Below are 16,379 nucleotides of genomic sequence, written 5' to 3' on the forward strand. Positions count from 1 at the left end.
CTGTAATATTCCAGCACTCTAAAAGTAAAGGCCCACAAATAGGCCAAGCATGTGTGGAACCGGCATATCACAACAGGAAACTGTGCACTTCCGATATTCCACTTAGACATTTTATTAGAATAGCTACCTGCATTTAAGCCATCCTTTAACAGAGCCAGAGAGTTTAATGGTGACCCTGATACAAAAGTGGAATATGTTCCCACTCCACAACACTTAGCAACTCTCATATTATATAAATAGGTATAGCCCACATGAAAAAGGACAGCTTCTCTCTGCTTTATTAACTTTGTGCAGCTTTCTAAACAGAAAGGGAATCAATTTCTAAATCCTTGCTCTCTTTCCACGTGTCAGTAAACAATCCATGCAGAAGACCATTTAAATTCTATGTGGAACGTTGGAACACAAGAGTGCGAGTCAATTAGAGAGAATTATTTTTAAAAATCAGCAGGGAACAAACACTAGACCGGGCACCCAATCTCATGCCATTAATCCTGGGAAACAAGTTACAGCCGAGCACAGGTTAATGTAACCAGGGTTGTAGCCCCCACAAAAGGCATGCTCAAATTCAAAATAACCTGAAGCAATAATGACCTAAGCTCTTCCATCGCCTTCGTAGCTGAATGGAAGAAAGAAAATGCAAAGCGAAACAGGTTGCAGCCTGGGAGTTCTTCACAAAAGTTGTAAAGTCTGTTGCAGGCGGCTCGAATAATAAAATTCTTTCAAATCGTAAATCATCTCTCTCTATGTTTAATTAATGTTAACTGCCCACGGATTAAAAAGAAGATATAATAGAAATAAGCTGGTGGCAGTATTTACATGTTCGGGAACGACATTCCTTCACAACTTGCTGTTCTTTCGGCAAAAGAAAATGCAGTTGAAATTCCACCCACATGTGCATCTAATCAGCCATACAGAAGGCCTTAATGACTTGTCAGTTATATGCCCTGCCATTTTCTGTCCAATTAATTCTCTCATTGTGCACGGGATTAAAAAAAAAACAAAGGCCTTTTTGCACACAATAACCGACCATTAAAATTCAGCAGGTTCCCCTTAGTGTGTGCCTGGCTTTTAGCCAAGAGAGCACTGCCTGCTTTCCTTCTGTATGCGTACTAACAATGTTTAAAATTCAGCTTACCCCAGCAAAGACATCAGTAACCATTTCCTGGCATATACTTCCATTCTTTCTTTATGTGAGCATTTTGGACATCTGGTAAACAAGAAAAACAATTTACGAGTTTGAAACAAAAAGTGCAAAGAAAACTATAGAATCTCTGAACCTTAAAAATATGAATGCACATGGCAAATTGATCTTTTCATTTTACTAGGTTTCTAAAGTAACAGATTAATACATCAGTGTATAATCTTTATCTTCATTACTATTTTATCTCCTTGATACATATTCCACATGTTCTGTGGTTTAGAAACTTCTGCAGACTGCTAATGTTGAAAACAAAATGTAAGGCAATGCATAAGGAATCATTTGCCAAACCACTATATGGAGCTAGTGTCAGTCAGCACTTAGTGCAAAATGATATAGGCAGCAGAGCCCTTGATGAAGTCAGTTTTACAGAGGATGCAAAATTATGATCTCAGTCTATGCCGAGCCTAGTTTAGACTTGGTAAACTTCTTAAACGTCAGTTCCAATGATAGCAAAGGATCAAAGGGGCTGTCTTAACATTAAAATTAAAGTGGTGACAGGGGTGCTGAGCATTTAGTTTCATCAATAGCTCAATGAATAGCTACGGACTTTCAGCCTTTGGGACATGCTCAATGGGTATTTACCCAAGAAAAACAACCATATCATAAGTGACGACTTAATATTACTGATGTAATGACAGTAGGGTGTGCTGAACCCATATCTGGCTGCACTTTGTGAGAGAGCAGCCCTGTGGTCTGGTAGGAGTATGGCGACCATGAAGTTTTCATGCTGATGCAAAGTTCCACTGAGAGGAATTGAAAGATGGGTTGAAAGGTACTTTGTCGCCAGGAAGAAATGGATATTTGTTCACATACGATAAAATATCTTGCAATATTATGGAGGTAATCTGAAATACTTCAAAGAAGGGGAAAACTGGAATATTTTAAAGATGAGCAATATCCTAAAAGAAACGAAAGTTTCAAAATCTTCAGAAATAGCAATGCTTAAAATTAACAGAATTTGAGTTAGACATTTACACTTGCCATGGAGTGAGTCCAGCTCTAAATGTTCTTACCTTTTGGACAAGACGAACAAATGAGGCCTCTTTTCAATAGAAAAATAAAGACTTCTCTAAGACTATTAAACTGTTTCATAGGTTTAACATAGAGACACATAAGAATTGGAGGGAGAATAACCTGCCTGAGTCATTAAGCCTGCTCTGACATTGAGTAAGATCTTGGCTGATTTGACCGTGGCCTCAATTCCACTTCCTTATCCGCATAACCCTTGACTCCTCCGGAGAAAACATCTTCACCTGCAACGGGGAGCAAAACCAGGGAGCCACAGGTATAAAACAGTCACTACTAAATCCAAAAGGGAATTCAGGAGAAAAGCCTTGATCCAGAGAATAGTTACGATGTGGACTTTCCAATCATATAGAATAATCGAACACATTTAAGAGCTAGCTAGAAAAATACATGAGAATGAAAGAGTATATTGACAGGGTGATATGAAGATGAGTGGGAGAAGGCTTATGTGGGGCATATACATTGGGATAGACCAGTTGGGCTAAATGACCTCATTTTGAGCTGTAATAATTATTGTGTAATATAGGTGTGTAGGGAACAAGATTATACTTGGTTGGTCACCCAATTTCAATGCTTATGGGTACTTATAAAGAGCATAGGCTGAGATCTGTAGGAATGCTTTGTGTATGTGAGGTTGCAAAGAGGAAAGAGAAAAGAGGGACTAAAAATAATTTGATGCTTAAACAATTCACTGCCTGCAAAAAAAAGTAGCAAAAGGTGTGCTGCGTATACACTACTCTCCTCATTCCGGAAAGACAAATAATGCCCAGCTCCCTATGTGCTCTGCCATGTTATGTTTATGAAGCCTTGGTTTATCTGGTTGCATTTTTACACGTCCCCATATACAAGAACACTTTGTACAGAACAGTAAATGAATAAGGAAGGTATTCAGGCTCCCAGTGGTAGCTGTTAGGCTATGAGGTGGCCCAAACAGAAAACCGAGTGTTGCACTTATATCGCAGCCAGCTTCAAAGCGATGGTTAATATAACTGAGGCACCACACATCCCTGAGATACAGAACATCATTTTGTGAGACTGTTTAACTTTGTGGTTTCACACTTCTGGTGTCAAATATAAATAGCCACCTTCTTTTCAGTTGACTTTATTACTGACCAAATCCCAAAGGTTATTTGTCCATTCATTCTTGGGATGTGGTTATCGCTGGTAAAGGCACCATTTATTACCCAAACCCAGTCACATTGTTAACTGGCTGGTTTTCTAGGCCACTTCAGAGAAATGTTAAAAGTCAAACATGCCTATGCAGAATGGAGTCACATATATCCCAGACCAGGTATTGTGGTTCTCATTACAGACTTGTGTGGACCACCCACCATAAAGGTGAGGCACAGAATGTCCCTCAGTGGAACTGCGCGTGCGCAGTTATCACAGTTGTTGCAGATACTTCATGTCAACGTCAAGGAAAACAAAGCAGCAAATTGCACTTCTATAGCACTTCCATCATAATTTCATGCAGCTTCAAGGGACAAGTCATCATACAGGATTTGAACACGCCATTTAAAGAGATCTTAGTATAGGTGATTAAAAACTTGCACAAATAGGTTTTAAGAAGCAATTTAAGGAAGTAATAAGAAGTAGTGAGGTGTAGAGATTTTGGCAAAGATTCTAGAGCTTGGAGTTTAAGGAGCTGAAGGCACAAGTTAGTCAACTGATTAAAATGAGGGATGCACAAGATTTCAAAATTTGGAGAATGCAGAGATCTCAGGTGTTTATAGGGCTGGAGGCGATTACAACAATATGGATGCCTGAGTTCCCCGAAGAATTTGAAACAAAGATAAGATTTTAGAATGGAATCTTTGTCAGACCAGGAGATACTTACTATCGGTGAGTACAGTGGCAATATCTGGTGCGAGTTAGGATGCGAATAGCAATGTTTTGGATATGCTCCAGTTTAAAAGAAATTGAGGCCGCCCAAGAAAGGATGAGAATGGTTGACCTAGATTCCAATTGAAACTAAAATTCACTGGCAGTATTTTGCAATATGCAAGGAATATAATAAGATGGAGAGTCACCTGAATCCACCTCTTTCTGGTTGAAGCAATTACAGTTCGCAACTATATCCACTAGATGGAGTGCCTCCCTTCACTGAGACATTTCCAGCAAGAAAATCTTGATGTGGTGGTAATAGTCTTTGTTTGAGCACATTTGCTGGTTGTAAAGCTGTCGTGTTATTTCTCTCCTTCATGGAGCTCTCTGTAGTTTACTCTAATGGACAGAATGTTCTTAATAACTGGTGGAAATCTTTTTTGGGAGGGAAGGGTCATTGCAATGGTACACTTCAAAAAGTATTTAATTTGCTGTAAAGCTCTTTAAGGCATCTTGAGGTTGTGAATGATCCTATATAAATGCGCAGTATCTGACTTTGCATTGGAAAAAGAAAGTTTTTTTCCAAGTAAAAACCAGTAAATAATTAGATAACACAGAAATAATTTAGTAACTCAGACATTGCAATCTAGCTTTGACAAAGAAACGAGATCAATTTGTATTTATATCACTTTTTATGTACCCTAGATGTCAAAACTGCTGACAGCCATTGGAATCACATTGAAGTATAGTTACTATTGTCATGTAGGCAAATAGATCAACTAACTTTGCACACAGCAAGATTCCACAAACAGCTCTAGTTCCATAGATGCACTGTTGCAATACGAGTTCTTCAAACTGATGCCTTGCTCATTAAGATGTCCAAGGAATGAGATATGTTTTTATACATGAAAAGGATGCACATTCCACAGGACTTGTTCATTGGACTGTTAACTAAATTAAACAAAATAAACTGAAGACTAAATGACCAGGTAATCTGACTTATTAGTGTTGGTAAAATGATTAATGCTGTTCAGTTCACCGGGCTAATTCTTTTCGCCTTCAAATAATGCCACCTTGAATCCACCAAAGTAGAAACAGCAACATTTTAATACATTGCTCAAAAATAAGGACCTTCATCAGATAGGCTGAGGATTGGCAGATGGTATTTAAAGTACAGAAATGTCAGATGTTGCATTTTGGTAATGCAGATCAGGACAGGACTTACACAGTTAATGGTGGGGTCCTGGGAAATGTTGCTGAACAAAGAGACCTTGGGGATTCAGTTTTTTGAAGGTGGAGTCGCAGGTAGACAGAGTAGTGAAGAAGGTGTTTGGTATGCTTGCCTTTATTGGTCACTGCATTGAATATAGAAGTTGAGATATTATGTTGAGACTGTAGAGGACATTGGTTAGGACAGTTTTGGAATACTGCATTCAATTCTGGTCTCCCTGTCATAGAAATGATGTTGCTAAACTTGAAAGGATACAGAAAAAATTTACAAGGATGTTGCTAGGGTTGGAGGGTTTGCTACAGGGAGAGGCTGAATCGGCAGGGGCTATTTTCCCTGCAGCATCGGAGGCTGAGGGCTGACCTTATAGAGGTTTATAAAATCATGAGGGGCATGGATAAGGTGAATAGCCAAGGTCTTTTTCCCAGGGTAGGGGAGTCCAAAACTAGAATGCATAAGGTTAAGGTGAGAGGGGAAAGATTTAAAAGGGACCTAAGGGGCAACTTTTCATGCAGAGGGTGGTGTATGAATGGAATGAGCTGTCAGAGGAAGTGAAGGAGGCTGGTACAATTACAAAATTTAAAAGGTATCTGGATGGGTATATGAATAGGAAGAGTTTAGAGGGATTTGGGCCAAATGTTGGCGAATGGGACTAGATTAATTTAGGATATCTGGTCAGCATAGATGAGTTGGACCAAAGGGCCTGTGTCCGTGCTGTACCATTCTATGGCTTTTATGTTATTCAAACTGGTTGGCTAGCTGAGGAAACGCAGCTCTTCCACTGTTGTGAAAAACAGCCATTCATGACTGTGAGAAGCTTTGTCATATTATGAGTTAAGAATGATACACATTATAGCTGTGGAACTAGAGGGGTTTTTACTCATGAAATGGTAACTTGCATCAGGAAAGAAATGTGTGAATACAAAATGGTCACACTGTGCAGGAGGAAATAGAAAGTATACCAATGACCAGGACCCTTTTTGTTGTAAACAAAAGGGATAAATGTCTGTTCTGATCAAATTGAATATCCATTTTAACCTCCATTCCATGATATAAATATTTTTTAAAAAACATTTAAACTCTTTCCATGTGATCTCTAAGCATGTCTAATAAACGATAATATAACATTAAATTGAATTTCAGTCCTGATGAAAGGTCATCTCCTTTGTCATCATCTGTTTCTCCCTTCACAGATGCTGCCAGACCTGCTGACTATTCCAGCACTTTCTGTCTTTATTTTATATAGAACTGAACACTGGAATATCATTTTGATATTTTAAAAAATGCACTCTTTTAAACTGACTCCATTGGCTTGGGTCCAGTCATGTTATGAAGTACATTGTCCCTTGCATTTAAGAACTGACAACAGTTAACTAAGTGGAGTATTTGAATCCATCACTCATATGCACGTTAGACAATATTTGACTCAAAAGTCTGTCAAGATCAGTCCAAATCTGCTAAAACTGGAAATAATCTTTTGAAACAGAATCAAAACTGAATCTTTATTTGTTAGACCACAGATCGATTTTTGATGGATATGATCAATCCAAAAGCTGAGCTTTTAGATTATTATTTAGGGTCAGATTCCCTCATTCCTTTTCCTCATTCTAACCTTTTTACAGGTTAACATATTTGTTTTAGAAATTAAATATAGAGTTTTTTTTTAAATAGGTACACCAACAAAGTACAGTAAAAAGCTTTGTTTTTAATCTTGACAAATTTTACCTGTACAAAAGTTAACGTTGCTTAGTCAGAAATTATTCTGCATATCTCTAACAGAAATTTCTAGTACAAACACAGAATGGTTAAGTTACAGTTGATTTTTGTCAAACTTTATACAGAAAATGTTTTGCAAAAAAAGGAATTTACCAAGAAAATGAACACTTTTTTTTCCAAAAATAGAAGTAAAAATTAGCATTTTTTTTTAGTTTTGCAAACATTTAAAGGCACAAGTTAGCACTTAAATGGAAAACGAGTTTATATGCTTAGCATACAATTGAAACTGGAGAACAAAAGACAGTATTAGACTACACTACTTAATGGACAGCGTTTGTTAATATAGGTGCAGTTTTATTGTCGAGGAGAATTAAAAGATTCACAGCTTATTGGCTAAAATATCTGGTTCCCCAATCGCCCTAATCGAGAAGGAACAAACTTCCTTAGAACTCATCTGTTAGAAAAGCATTACTGTTTTCTCCAGAAATTCAGCTAAGGTGATAAACACATGATTCCAAAGCATGTAACATGTTTTGTAAGATATAGTTTCTGTTTTGATTTAGAGAACAATTGGTTCATTAATCAAAATCAAGAACTATCTCTCCTCCTGTTGGAAATAATTTAACAGACTTATATTTCCTCAAGCTACACGCTCCAAGATTACACATAAATTCCCACCTGAAAGTCCAATATTTTTGTTGCTGGAATTATTCCAAATAAAAAGGGAAAAAAATCCATAAGATAAATATACACTTCAACAACTTTCCAAGTTTCAGAAATGCAATGTTTCAAAATTCAAGAATTCTTCAATGCATGTAGTACCTCCTTTCACAAACACAAGCAATAAAAGAAACTTGGAAAACAATTATTTTGCAGAATTTGACCAATTTCATTTAAGCGTCCTTTGTCCTCACAGAGGATTTTCCAGGTTCCTATTCTTGTCTGTAATCAACATGGAAGTCTGTCTCAACCAAAAGCTTTGTGTTTCTCCTTTGTTTAAACTAAAAGCAAGTGGTGGTTTTCATTGACCAGGATTGGCAACCTTTTGAATCAGCAGGCACTTAAACTGGAATGGCACAGTGCTCCACTTGTTCAGTCCTTCATTAGTGCATAATGCCATGGAAGACTGCTTGAGTCTCAAGGCTTCTTGAGTTCACTGTTTCCCCAGATATCCCAATTCCCTATGCACCCCCTCCCCACCACCCCCACCCAACACATCTCCTGGGCAGCAAGGACTTCCTATGGCCTGGTGAGGGTCGTGTAGACTGGTTGGTCCCAGTTAGTTGGACTGTGGGATGGAGGAATGGACAGAGTATTCAGGAGGGGTGAAGCGTAAGAGCGACGAGATGAATGGAAATACGGGTACTGGTAGATGCTCGAAGGGTATCCAGAGTAAGGATTGTAGTAATTGGGACCCTGGACATCTGTATAGTCACACTGCGAGCCAGAAAAGGCGACTGCTGTGGCATTGGCAGGTGTGCAGCCCTGGTTGCTGTAGGAGCTATAATCGGTTTGTGGCGAAGAGCCATGCTGTTGGTCATTGTAGTGGCTCGGGCTGAGCTGTTCGGTCTTAATGTGTGGCCTTTGCTGACTCGGTTCACTGGAGACCGATGACGAGGGTGAAGAGGACGAGGCACTCTTATGGTTCCAGACGACTTGGGCCGGGCTGCTGCTGGTTATGTAGGTTGCACTGTAGGAGCCTGCCGCGTTTGGTCCATGGCTGTGGTCGGAAGACAGAGGCACTGCGTGGCCATTCAGTGGTAGGTATTGGTCAAACTCGTGGACATCAAATGTCTCCATGTTGTTGATGACCTCGCTGCTCAGCTCACTGATGTCTACGTTGCTGAAGTCAATGTTCTGGCGGCCATTCTCCACCATGGGGCGCCCCTCCCTTTTCAGCTCATGCTTCCCTGCGTGCAGATCAGTTTTGGGGGTTGTGGGGGGAGTCGGGGGGCCTTGTGCATGCCCTGATGAAAAACAAAGCAAAACGACACACATTTACTAAAGGGTCAAAAACCAAACTAATTTAACAGTAGCTTACACAGAGCGGCCGAAAATCTACCACTTAGCATCACGGAGTACAGAAAGAGGTTCCAAAGCCCATCGTTTCTCTTTGCCTGTTTGACCTCTTGTGTCATAGTGGTCACGCCCTTACTTCTGAGCTACGAGTCCTTGGTTTAAGTCTCACCTGCTCCAGAGGTCTGTAATAACATCTCCAAACAGGTTGATTGGAAAATATCTCTGCACTAGAGCGATCCAATTGGCCCCTCTCTCCTGATCGTGCAATCCACCCCTCTTTCCTTCTATTGAATCTGCATCCAGAACATAATTTTGTCCAGTAACAAAAATTCTTCTCTCTCCTCAAGCTCCGTTTTCTCAATAACTTTAAATCTGTCTTCCCTCCTCCACCTTCCCCGTCCAATACTGACGCTCTGGCCTATGGAAACTCTGTTTACTCCAGGGGAAAAAAAAACTCCCTTATTTCAAACACCTCTATTAAACCTCCTTTTAAACTTGTCTGCTCTAGGGAGAACAATCCCAATTTCTCCGATCTCTCCCCCGAAGTCCTCGGTCCCTTGTACGCTTGGAAGTTTACTTCAAACTCAAATCAGTTCAAATCTCAGCTGCTGGGATGGCGAAAGCTTTGTTCATTAGATCCGTCTATTGACACACATTGAAAATCTAAAGTCTTTTGGCCCGTTTGTTTTATTGTCAGTTCCGCCCTGGGGGATTGGTCCTTTGAGAGCTGGAGAGGCTTACATGTCGCAGTTTTGAATAAAAGGAAGAAATATTGGGTGCTTTGGCTCTTGGTAAATGTGAAGAGAAACTCGAGTCTCAAATGAAACTGAAATCAGAACAATCGGGTAATCGAAAGTCTTACCTCCGGATGCCACTCTTAAGGGTGTGCGGCTGCTAAAGTGTTTTTTTTAAGATTGAACGTCTCAATTTAATGCTGATGGATTCATTGTTCTGGAGGAGGGTACGGTGCAGAAATAAAACTACTAATTAAACCCTTGCCCCGTCTGCCAAAACTCCTTGGGAGAGGGCTGAAAGAATAAACGTTGATCCAATTTGAAGTTACCCCGCTGCCCGTTCCCTCCCCCACCCCCAATTTTGCCATCAAACAAAAGCAGAAGTTGCTGGAGAAACTCGGCAGAACTGTTCTGAATAAAAGGGTAACTGGACTCGAAGCGTTAACTCTGTTTCTCTCTCCACAAACGCTGAGTTTCTCCAGTACTTTAATATTTTGGTCTCAGATCTCCAATGTCCGCAGTTCGTTGTCTGATTATTCCCAAGTTCGCTCTTTGGGTTGGCCACGCTTCGTTAGAATGGAGCCGGACTCTGTGTCTATGGTACCACCGCCTCTCTGACTGGCATTGCCCCCTCCCCTCCCCCCCCATCGGGCGCTGCCTATCTCCTCACCTGTGTGCTCTGACGGGTGGTGCCCATCGGAAATGGCTCTTCCTCCGGGGACACTGTCCCCGGGGTGCCCGCCTTTGTACAGTTGGCTGACGGGCAAGTGGCTTTGCTCGGCGCCCTGGTCCGGCTCCGCCTGCCCGTTCTTGACGCTCTTTCTCCGGCGGGGCTGGTACTTGTAGTCCGGGTGGTCCTTCTTATGCTGGACTCTCAGGCGCTCAGCTTCCTCCACGAAGGGCCGCTTCTCGTTCTCGCTCAGCAACCTGTAAAAGAAGACACGGCAATCGATTAGATGCGAGTCTTCTCCATGGAACTTCAACACGCCCCACCCCCCACCCCCAAAACCTCTCCCAAACCTCAAACAGAAAATCGGACAGAGCAGACACCCCTCCGGAGCAGCTCCATGAAAGAATTAATCAACAAGTTCCATGATTTTCAATTCAAGTTTCATCCAATTCTCTTCTAAAAGTTATCACTGAAAATAAAACGCAACTAAACTAAATGGAACTGATCTATCTATATGGGACTAAACTAAATGGAACGGATCTATATGGGACTAAATTAAAGGAACTGATCTATATGGGACTAAACTAAGTGGAACTGATCTTTATGGGACTAAACTAAGTAGAACTGATCTATATGGAACTAAACTAAATGGAACTGATCGAAATGGAACTAAACTCTCCGACAGTGGGAAGACTTCTAGCTGGTTTGGTCAGGAATTGTACGTTTTAAAAAGACGATTTCGAACTCTCGTAGCAAATCTGAAAAAAAAAGCTCTTGTGCGGTCCTGGGAGTGTATCTGTACCGCACAATGTGCAATGTCACCTGGCCTAAATAAATGGATCCAGTAACCGAGCAGATCGTCTTCCTGCCAGATTAGGGGATCCAATCGACCAGTGCATCTTTGAGATGATTAAAAAAAAGGCTCCTCGCTCACCACCACCAACCCACAGCACCGACACCGCCCCCCCCAACTCACCCTCAACCTCCCTTTCTATTCTCATCTTCAGTTGTGTAATCAGCTCCATGTTAACCATCCAGTCTCACAAGGGGCCCTCACTATGAAAGTGAAAGCGGCTATTTGGACATTGCAGCCAGCCCGTTAGACAGGAGCGGGAGGTGCCCCTCCGCTGGGAGCTCCGATCCAGCCCTTTACCTCGACCGGAGCCAGAGAGGGAAAACAGGCGCCAATTCCATCAAACTGTGGCCCAGCAGAACCCTCCAAACTATCGGCCAGTCATTTGGAACGGATTTGGCATCGGTTAAAAATCATGAATGGGCAACGAACGCCAAGTGGAGGCTTACAGATTCAGAAAGTTGTTAATGCTCATCCTCTGGGGGTCGGGTATGACAGTAAAACATACGAGCGCTTTCAGCCCTTCAAACGATCTGTATTCCTAGAGAAAGCTTGCATTGACGGGTAGGAGCCCGCTCCCAGAAAGTGCCAGATATTTGCCAACTGGGATCTAATGAGGATAGAGCTGAATGAGATTCCCAGCCAGCATTTGATTTGATTTGATCAAATATGGGCTGGGAATCTCATTCAGCGCTGTCCTCATTCTGGGTCCTAAGTATTTATGGTGATGGAGTTCTAAATTATAGACCGCGTATTGAACACAGGGTTTATCCTGGGTGGATAGAACTGCCAGTTATATTGTATCCATTCTCCAAGATCTATCGACACGAATACAAAGTCTATTCGGTGTAGCAGTGCCGAGGTTACGCTTGACTTACCGCCAGAGTTTGCCAAGGGTTTTGCTGAGCTCGGCATTGTGAAGATGCGGGTACTGATCCGCCAGTTTCCGGCGGGCTGCCTGCGCCCACACCATGAACGCGTTCATGGGTCTCTTGACATGTGGTTTGTTCTTGGAGGTGCCGTTGATGCGCACCGGCATGGGCACCAGGGTCCAGTCGTATCCCTTCAGCACTTGGCTCACCGCCTCTCGGATACAGGCTGGGAAACGCTCGTCCTCTTCCCCCCCGCCGCCGCCGCCGCTCATCTTCTTGCCGTTAGAGGCGGAGAGCGGGCGGCCGCAGCTCCCCGAGTCCTCAGACTCGGACATCCCGGCGTGGGGAGCCTCACTGTCCGACAGCGAGCCCGGGGATCCGACCGACTCGCTCTCGGAACCACTGCAACCCGGGCTGCACGCAGCCTCCGCCACCAGTTTCTCGTGTTCCTCTGTCATGTTCAGCATCGACTTAACAAATCCGAACGTAGCCACTCACACGCAATAAAAGGAGATTGCAAAGAGACGCTCGGCGATCAAAAAAATTGCAAATGAAAATAAAGTTTTCAATGTTTGAGAACGTAAAAATGGCAACACGGATAAATAAAGTTCGACTTTGCAAATGCTACTTTAAAGGCAGGCTTCGGTGTGTGCATTTAAAAACCATTCCTTTGAGCAGGGCAATATCCATGTGAGTCACTCAGAGAGATACAGCTCAGCGCGGGAGACAATGTCAAATCACTTTCGATAGCCACCGCGCCGCTGCTCACCGAAAACTTGCAAATGAAACCAACTTCTTTCCAGAAGTTTGTTTACGGCTACGGTATATCAGTGTATCCTGGCCCTCTCCCATTGGTCCTCGCTGCCTTTCCACCGATTGGTCTCCGCTGTGAAATGGGTGGGATTCTCTTAAAGGAGCGATCGTGAGGGAGCTGTTTGCTTTTTGTCATTTTCAAAATAAAATTCCAACTCCACAGAAGCCTTTTTTTTCGTTAGTTATTTAAGTATTAAACGTAGGCTGCTACAAATGCCCTGCCTCAAAGCTGCTACCAAGATGAGAGGGGAAAATATTTGACATACAAAAAGATTTTCGGTCTGTAGACCATAATGAGCTAGTTTAGCTTCTCCCTAATCATGAAGGTTCTGGCATTTCGAAGCCCATTGCTTTCAGAGGCTTTAACCGATTTATAACTATTTATACGGAAAGGTATGCAATCTTTATAAAAAAAAAGTTGCAATGTACATTTTCCACGCTAAGCGGCTCGCTAACGTGTATCCTTATTGTTAGGAACTTGTATGTAACTCATTCAATTTTAAAGCATGTGGACATTTAGACGATCTCCCATTGTAAATCAGGTCCATCAGAAGGGAAGCTTTGGTCATTTGGCGCTAGTTTGCCAAAAAGAAAGGAAACTTCATCTTTAAACGAAATAAAATTCGGTCACGAAAATCCGTCCACTTCGATTGCTTTCTTGCCTTTTCTTTTAACAAAACACACAAAATCGTAAGTAACTTAATGCATAACAAACTCTGTATGTATGCGAGTGTGTGTTATGGTTCATTACAATGTTTAAACCTGAGTTTACACTTGAGATATACAGGAGGTCCTTTGTCATTGTTAGTGGTTAGAGTTGCAAACGTTGACTTGGTAAATTTCCGTTTAATTGGCATATCGCGCTCCGGTTGGATTACTAAATGCCAGGCAGTCTGATCAAACACTTGAAGCCACAATATTATACAGGACGGGAGTTGATGTGTAGTCCGCCCCTAATTAAAATGTGTTTACTGACCCAGAAGGTGAAGTTTCGCGATTTCGACATCTGTTACTAAACTGTTAACATTTTGCAGTATCGCGCTTTCAATATGGACAGCTTTTCAGTTTACAGCTTTCTAATAATCCACGCGTCTTTCTCAAAACAAAAATTGGTGAAATGAAGTATTCGATCTACTAAATTGTCATTTTGAAATATTGATTTGAACTGTTTTTCTTGACGCTCGTTCCAGTTAATTACTCGTGAATTTCTGTGAGATTTGGATTTCGGAGATAGGTGCTGATCTGTCTTTCTCGTTCGTAGTTCATTTCATGTGTCCTTTCTCTCGCTGTCCGTTCCTTCCTACTCACAGCATCCCCATCTAGAAATCTATAGTAACCGGAAACCTTTGTGAATAACTGCGATAAAAGGGGACCTTGTATCCAAACGATAATGTTCTTGCTCGGAGTTTAATCCTGGGTCTAAAATAGGGGACAAGCCCTAGAAAATCGAACTTTCAATACTACCGGTTCACACTCGGGTATCACCTGTCACAGGGTTCGGGTAAAATGCGAAAAGTTTGCACGATACGGGGAGAGGTGTTTGAATTCGACTGCATTCCCTCAATAAAAGTCATACTTTTCACCCTTAATGTTCTTTACCGCGCTGTTTATTGTCTTGAGCAAGACTTATTTCAACTTTAAAGGACATTGGGAGCAGCTCAAATCTCATTGTCTATTAATTTAACTGACACAAGGTTGAGTTTGTGGTTCATGCAAGCAGGTAATTTTAATATAACCGTTTCAATGTAAATTTATGTTAATATATGTGATATTCCCACAATGCACTGGCGTATAAATAAATGTTACTAAAATAACTGATCATATTAATGGGCCATTTTAAAAGAAGGTGGTTATTTATTTTCTAATTCTAGTTAAACTGGACTGGGTTTAGAAATAGCATTAGAGTGAGTCTCATTGTACAGTGTCCTGTAAAACTCAAATCAAAAGAGAGAACACGAAGTGGATATTATTTGATTCTGTCAATTTCATCTGTTATAGATCTTACACAAGCGGAGCTCTAATGAGTAATATCAAAATTTAACTTTGTTTCTGCAATATCTGTACTGAACTGTTTTGAGCCGTTTGTATTTACGTATAAATAATTTAAGAATAAAGTATATATATATTTTTAAAAGTACGTAAAATGCTGGCATTCACAACCGAACGACGTTTACTTCGTATTCTGTTCCCTTTTACGTCTCTTTAAGGAATCTTCATGATACGATTAGTTCTAATATCTGAGTGTGTGTCTGCGAAATCACCAGAACTGTGCTCAAAGAGGCAGGTATATGTTGGAAAATAATGAATCAAACCTGTATAAAGAGGCTAGCTTCATTCAGAATCTGTTTGCTTGCGAAAACTAGCAGGTTTTTTTCTCCATGTACAATTGTGGATCAAATTAGTAGCAAAAAGACTCGATCGAAGAGAGGTATTCATGAATACTGCAGTAGAGTATGATTTCTGAAAAGCATGACACGTAGAGGTCAGGAATGCACCGCTTTGAATACAGATAGTGTGGATCTCCTCACTGTTGCTGAACCATCTTCAGTCAAATTTTCTTTCAGAAACCGTCAATAGATCACGCACGAAAAACTGCTCGTTCTGCTGAAAATATTATTAGCTTGTTTTGTTTGCAATTGCACATTGATTTATTCTTAGAACCTCCGCAAGGCAAGAATCGACCAAGTTCCTATGAGTGAGTGACTATTCCGTCCGAATGAGAAGAGGGTGAAAGGAAATTGAAACGGTTTTAAGAACTGCCGTTGCTGAGCTTCATAGTGAGTCTTTTGTATTGATTCCCCCAACTCAGGCTGTCTATGTGTGGAATACATAACGAAGCCACACAGGCAAGCAAGCAATAAGTCCCCGATAACAGTGATCGTTCAGAACATCAATTTGGAAGGTAGATGGGGAGAGAGCTCCACTTGCTCAGGAACCCCTCATAAGCGAGTCACATAACTCCTGTTACTAAGCCTCACGGAGGAATTGCATTTACACATGTTCGATTTTCAGCTGTGTTTACATTCTATTTTAACATCATGCCGGCAAACAGTTTCTCCCCCACATGTCACCACCTTGTCATCATTTATTTTGATTTAACAAACTTGTCGGCGCTTCTCAGCCAGTCGCGTTACTTGTTTGGGCTCCTTTGCAAATAGAAATTGTAAACACGAAGCACTTGTTCCTCGTCCACACGTGTTTGTTTCAGCGAAGCAGGTGTTCTGATGTTAACGTTGTGTCTAATGATCTCCCTTTGTGCCTGAAAACGTGACACGAGTGTCAGGGTCCTTCACACTTTGTTTTTGAGAGTCTATTGTCTAACCGGTAATAGGATGCTCACATTCAAGATGTAAAGAAGTCAGGTCCAGACAGCGAGTGAATTTTAGCCCTGTGTTCTTTTTTGCAAATTGTTGGATAGTACTA

At 41.4% G+C, this 16,379-nt stretch overlaps 1 protein-coding gene across 1 annotated transcript; it reads right to left on the reverse strand.

Moving 5' to 3' along the window:
- Positions 1 to 6,964: 6,964 nt before the first annotated feature.
- Positions 6,965 to 12,955, reverse strand: sox8a (SRY-box transcription factor 8a). Its single transcript, XM_020512334.2, has 3 exons — positions 12,150 to 12,955; positions 10,419 to 10,675; positions 6,965 to 8,962 (listed from the first exon to the last, which is right to left on the reverse strand). Exons 1-3 carry the CDS (start codon positions 12,608 to 12,610, stop codon positions 8,235 to 8,237), a joined length of 1,446 nt encoding a protein of 481 aa, XP_020367923.2. The 5' UTR covers positions 12,611 to 12,955; the 3' UTR covers positions 6,965 to 8,234.
- Positions 12,956 to 16,379: the final 3,424 nt, after the last annotated feature.

Source organism: Rhincodon typus, chromosome 21 (genome assembly GCF_021869965.1).
Source record: "Rhincodon typus isolate 14 chromosome 21, sRhiTyp1.1, whole genome shotgun sequence".
NCBI classification, from domain to species: domain Eukaryota; kingdom Metazoa; phylum Chordata; class Chondrichthyes; order Orectolobiformes; family Rhincodontidae; genus Rhincodon; species Rhincodon typus.

Excerpts from the sequence above, each read along its gene's own strand:
- sox8a (XM_020512334.2), bottom strand. The coding sequence starts at position 12,610 with ATGCTGAACATGACAGAGGAACACGAGAAACTGGTGGCGGAGGCTGCG. Across the intron at positions 10,676-12,149 it reads ACCCTTGGCAAACTCTGGCG|GTTGCTGAGCGAGAACGAGA; the intron begins GTAAGTCAAGCG and ends CTTCTTTTACAG. Across the intron at positions 8,963-10,418 it reads CCACCCGTCAGAGCACACAG|GGCATGCACAAGGCCCCCCG; the intron begins GTGAGGAGATAG and ends GTTTTTCATCAG.